At 36.2% G+C, this 5,622-nt stretch overlaps 1 protein-coding gene across 1 annotated transcript in view; it reads left to right on the forward strand.

Annotated features, from left to right (window-relative positions):
* col27a1a (collagen, type XXVII, alpha 1a) overlaps nt 1-4,173 on the forward strand; it is a 62,852-nt gene extending 58,679 nt beyond the window's left edge. Inside the window, exons 54-61 of the mRNA XM_065243715.2 lie at nt 59-76; nt 178-213; nt 342-362; nt 1,298-1,360; nt 1,464-1,632; nt 1,759-1,868; nt 1,957-2,157; nt 2,561-4,173. Of these exons, the coding sequence (XP_065099787.1) occupies nt 59-76; nt 178-213; nt 342-362; nt 1,298-1,360; nt 1,464-1,632; nt 1,759-1,868; nt 1,957-2,157; nt 2,561-2,707 (765 nt within the window). The 3' untranslated portion in view covers nt 2,708-4,173. The remainder of the gene's footprint in view (nt 1-58; nt 77-177; nt 214-341; nt 363-1,297; nt 1,361-1,463; nt 1,633-1,758; nt 1,869-1,956; nt 2,158-2,560) is intronic.
* Nucleotides 4,174-5,622: the final 1,449 nt, after the last annotated feature.

The following is a 5,622-nucleotide window of genomic DNA, read 5'->3' on the forward strand; positions in this document are numbered from 1 at the left end:
AAACTTTAAATTGCATAGAAAATCATTTCTTATAAATGTTTCCTTTTTATCCCCACAGGGTGTACAGGGTCCTAGAGTAAGTGTTTACTTATACAGATGCTAAACATCTAATCATTGAGATATTGGCTTTATTATAAAGGCATTGCCCTGTTTTACACTGTTTGTGTGTTTTTCCAGGGTGCTCCTGGACCACGAGGGCCTCCTGGAGCTCCGGTATAAAACAAACATTCTCCTTCATACACACACATGCATGCATACTCTATAATCTTTAGTATTTCTTTATAATGTCAATCTAATCCCACATTGTTGCTGATTAATTGTTATGTTTGCTTTCTTTGAAGGGTCCACCAAGAGTCCCTTATGTGAGTATTTTTACTAACACTGTTTAGTTGGTTTTAAAAGTATTTGACCCCTTATGACATTTACAAATATGAGGGTTAATGGCGTGACGTTAATATTTTTGTGTCCGTATGGTTCAATTAAATGTAAAAGGGTTACAATTTCAAAATAAATTTGCAGATTACTTGCATACATTCTCTTTTTTTGAAGTCTAAAATTTCTGTTTTCATTTTGAACAATTATTTGGGGATAATTTTGTGTAACTGGTCTGTGTCAATTGGTGTATTTTTAAATGAAAATATAAATATATTCATAAAAAAATGTGAACTCAAATATAATCATCTAGTTTAGTGTAATATCATTTTTTTACATACATTTTTTACATCATTTGTTAAAGATTATTTAGAAAGCAGAGCTTTTTTCAGCATATGTCAGGACAAATATTACAAAAATGCATTAAAATTTACATTTAGAAATAACTAATAAAATTATATTATAAAATGTTTTTTATAATTATGTTCCTGCCATCAAGGTAGATCAAATATTTAATATTTCTCATTATTTGGCGCAATTGGTGGTTACACCATTTGACATTTTCAGGTCCATTCAGTCTTAACTTTCATAAAAATGCATAAAATCAACATAAATACACTGTGCATTGAAATAAACCTGATGCATGCTTTTAAACCAAGTTTTTTTTTAATATTTTTGAATTTCTCATCTTACCAAATCTTTTTTGTCACTGACCCATGAATGACATTTCATTAAATATGTTTTTTATCTAATATTGATAGATTTAATTCTGATATAATAAATATATAGATTGAATGTTTTATTATCTAATACTATGGCTATCCAAATAGTTTTTTGGGCCAAATATGGTATCTACACAATTATTGTTTTTATGGGAGCATTCAGCATTAATAAAGTTTTCTCATGTCTGTGCATCCTTTAACAGAAACATGTTGGTCTCGGTGTGGCTCTTCCAGCTTTTACAGACACACATACACAGACAATTGAGGTGAGAGCATTCAGATAAACACCGTAACACACATCAGACATGCCTTATTATTAATGTAGGTTTTTCATTGTGTTTCTCATGAATGTTTGAATCTCTTTTACAGAGTCGAGGTCTGATGGACATGCCCATGTTAGATCAGGCACCCGAGATCCTACGAACTCTTCATTACTTGAGTACTTTGGTCCACAGCCTGAAGAACCCACTGGGCACACGAGAGCATCCGGCTCGACTTTGCAAGGACCTGCACAACTGCGAGAACACACTACACGATGGTATGTGTGTGTGTATAATATACATTATTGTCTTAGGCCACTGCCAGCTTTGTTGTTTTACGCAGAATGTTAACCAAATGGCCTGCAAGGCTTCTGTTGTAAATATTTTTATGGGTTTTATTTTAGGCACTTATTGGATCGACCCCAACCTGGGCTGTTCCTCGGACTCTATTGAAGTGATGTGCAACTTCACAGGAGGCGGACGCACCTGCCTCAGACCCATCACGACCACCAAGGTTAAAAAAAACATTCATCCATCTGGGATACATAGCCAATAATCATCTTGTTAATGTCAATGACTGATTTTTAATTGGCCACTTGCAGCTGGAATTCACCGTAAGGCGAGTCCAGATGAACTTCATACACCTCCTGAGTTCAGGAGCTGAGCAGCGAATCACTATACACTGCCTAAACGTGACAATCTGGAGACACGCCCCTTCCCGGCCCCCATCCCAGAATGCCATTCGGTTTCACGCGTGGAGCGGCGAGACGCTGGAGCCAGAGGTGTTAGAAGATACCTGCTGGGTAAGCATGCCATGCACGTACCCAAAACGTGATATTTACTGAAGTACACATAAGGGGTGATTCACATTTCGCGTCTTTTGCGCGCTCAGGTTCATTATTTCAAATGTAGGCGACACGCATAATGGAAGCGACACGCATTTTTTCCAGGTGCGTGTGCACCGCATTGAGTTAAAAACAGTTCAACTTTCTAGAATGCCACAAGCGCACCACAGGTCATGTGACAACAGACGGTTGCGTTTTCCGCGCAGATTTAGACACGAAATGTGAACACCCCCTAATGCACCCACAATTCCCTTGCACGGGCAATTTAATTAAAGGGTAAAAGCTTGTGTAATTGTAGTCTTGTAAGTATGCCCATTATTTATATTTATGCACTTGTTTCCCCTCATTGTGTGTTGCTTAGCAACTGAATGGACGCTGGCAACATGCTCACTTCCTGTTGCGGGTGTCGGATCCCACCCTACTTCCTGTTGTACGCTTGAGCAATCTACCAAAGACAACATCCACATCACGCTTTCACCTAGAAGTCGGACCTGTATGCTTCCTGTAGTGTGTGTGTGCGTGCACACCTGTGTGTGTGTGGATTGCTTTCGAGCTCTCTCCACACACTCCGCCCCTGCCCCGCCCCCCTCGGTAATCAGCCACTGATTGGACTGCAGAAACAGATAGAGGGGCTGTGGGTGGGGCTAAGGGGGATTTAGCACTAAAGACTCCTGCAGTCTAAAAGAAATCCCGCCCCTACCAGCCATGGATGTCCAATCAGATTTGACTCATTTTAAGCCAATCATCTCACAGGGACAAACACTCAGGACATCCGGGTCAGGGAAAAACTGGTCTTGAATTCTCTCTTTCAGCTTATTTCTTTGCTTACTATGTCAAATTTATAAAAAATAATAAGTTATTGTAATACTTTTATATATTGGTTTATTGCAGAGATCATCGAGAGGTATTTTATGTATATATACACTATCAGAAAAAAGGTACAAAAGTTGTCACTTGGACGGTACCTTTTAAAAAGGTCCTGATATGTACCATTTTTTTCAAAGGTTTGAGGTATCAGTATGCAACTTTTATGTGTCCCCCCACAACTTTTTTACCTTTTTTCTGAGAGTGTACAGCGGGTCAAATAAATATTGAACACGTCATCATTGAACACGTCTGTAACAACCAAGTAATCCATACATGCACAGAAATCAAAACAAATCAGTTCAAAAAATGAAGTTACTGAAAATTCAATACTTATTTGACCATTGTTCAATACTTATTTTACTCGCTGTATACTTAATGTTTATCTGATCTTTTATACAGTAATGTTCTCAAATATAAAAAAAGAAAAAATGCTGAAGTGCAATAAGAAAACGAAGAAAAATGCTAATTGATTATCTATTGCTAAAAAAGTGTGTGCTTTTCAGGAGTGTCTTCCTTCTAAAGATACATTATAACACTCCATCAGACAGGGAAGTGTGTGTGTTTGTGTGAATGTGTGTGTGTTTGTATATCACAGTGGACTGTGAATATATATGTGTGTATGTTTTTAAACCGGTGTCTTATTCATCACTAAACAGACACACCTGTGCACAACATGCATGGCCCGACTGAGGTGCACCTGTCACTTTAAGGGAGGGGGCGTGTCTCAGCTAGGATGGGTGTGTCTTGTTTAAAGAGGTGTATAAAGGGTGAATCCCTCTCGAAAACATGTCCAGGTCACTTTTTACTGAAAACTAAAATAGGAAGTACATTTTACCTAAAGAGCATAAAGTAATTTCTGGTCCATTAAAGGTGCAATGTGAGACTTTAGCGGCATCTAGTGGTGAGATTGTGAATTGCAACCAATGGCTCAATCCACAGCTTACCCCTCGCTTTTTTCAGCTTACCTCGTCTCATTCTTAGCTAATAAAAACAATACAGTTCATTATGTAATATACACCACTGATAATATAGTTATAATTTCTGTTAAGAGATCCTTCTAAAATTTAAACACTGCACCTTTAAGACTAAGAAATATATATATATATATATATATATATTTAAAAGTGAAATATGACCTAAAATATATGTTCTTGAGCGGTTTCATGAGATTCACTCTTGGGTAACAATGGTGCTAATTTAAATCTGTTGTAAAGTGTCTTGTGATTTGTGGCCGTGATTTTTTTGTGAATTTGTGAAGGTGCTCATGAAGTCATTATTACAATGCAGTCGGTTAAAGGTCAGTAGATCTGCCATTGAAACACATCTGATGAGATCTACATCTTTAAAGCACAATGCAACATGCAGGAGTGCTTTCAGCTGTGGTAGAGAAAATTCATGACAGCAACACAATAACTGATGGGTTTGTAAGGGAAGCATTTTTGTAGATATATGTGTTTAAGTAAATAAAACATTTAAACAACAATAATAATAATGATCATCTTGGATAAAATGCTGAGTCCCTACAAGAAAAGAAGAAAAGATGTTTCTTCACAACAATGTGTATAAAATTCTGCAGGCTTTGATGTATACAGTTCCTCTTGCTAATTTAATGTTATTTAAATGTAAAAAAACGCGCTTTTAACCCAATTCTCTGTTGTAACGGAGTCTCTCCAGATAACTTAAATATCTGTATTTCAACTGCTCTTACAGTTGATAGATTTCTATTTTATGTGTAAATTTGGGCTTTCAGAGAATACGATATATTGCTTTTTTCAGTCTGTTTTTATTTTTCTATCCTTTTTGTTTAAGTTTGTCTATATTCATTTCCGTTGTACTGTAACAGGTGTGTGTTTAACATTCTTTGGAAAGCATGTGAACACTCAGAAGTTTCAATTACCTCAATACACAGCCGGTTTTGTTTGTATTGTTCAGTAATATCTGTCAGTTTTAACATTGGAAGAGGTTTATGTTTAAAACACCGTCCTCAGTCTTACTTAATGTTGTACTTTGTCATTTTTCAGTACTCGGTTAAATTTGTGGATTTTGAATTGGAATTAATGCTTACATACCCAATAAAACATTCTTACACCAAAGTACACATTTGTATTTTCTAATTCAACAAATCAATAAATGCTTTCTCAAAAAAACTATTGTTGTAGTTTTGAAAGTCGGATGGATGTACTTAAAAATGTTTTATATTTTTGGTGTGACCCTGTGAATTTAAAGGTGCCAAAGAATGCATGTTAATAATCTGTTAAATTGATCTCTGATATCTACACAGAAGCTTTGTGGCTTTATGAAGTGCATTAATGATCCAGAGACATTTTTACATGTCCATATATAAACCCTATAGGATTTGCCATTTATTATAACTTTTTTTGAAAGGGTCATGAATAATAATGTTGAGCTCTGCTCTGATTGGCTGTTTCTCCTTTAGTAGCTCTGTGTGTGTGTAAACAGTTCTTATGTTTGAGTCTGTATCAGATTTTGAGGCATAATCAATTGTTTGGAGATTATTAATGGACGTTTCTGAGTGGTAAGTTTGTGTTTTTTTCA

This window comes from Paramisgurnus dabryanus, chromosome 18, assembly GCF_030506205.2.
Source record: "Paramisgurnus dabryanus chromosome 18, PD_genome_1.1, whole genome shotgun sequence".
NCBI classification, from domain to species: Eukaryota; Metazoa; Chordata; class Actinopteri; order Cypriniformes; family Cobitidae; genus Paramisgurnus; species Paramisgurnus dabryanus.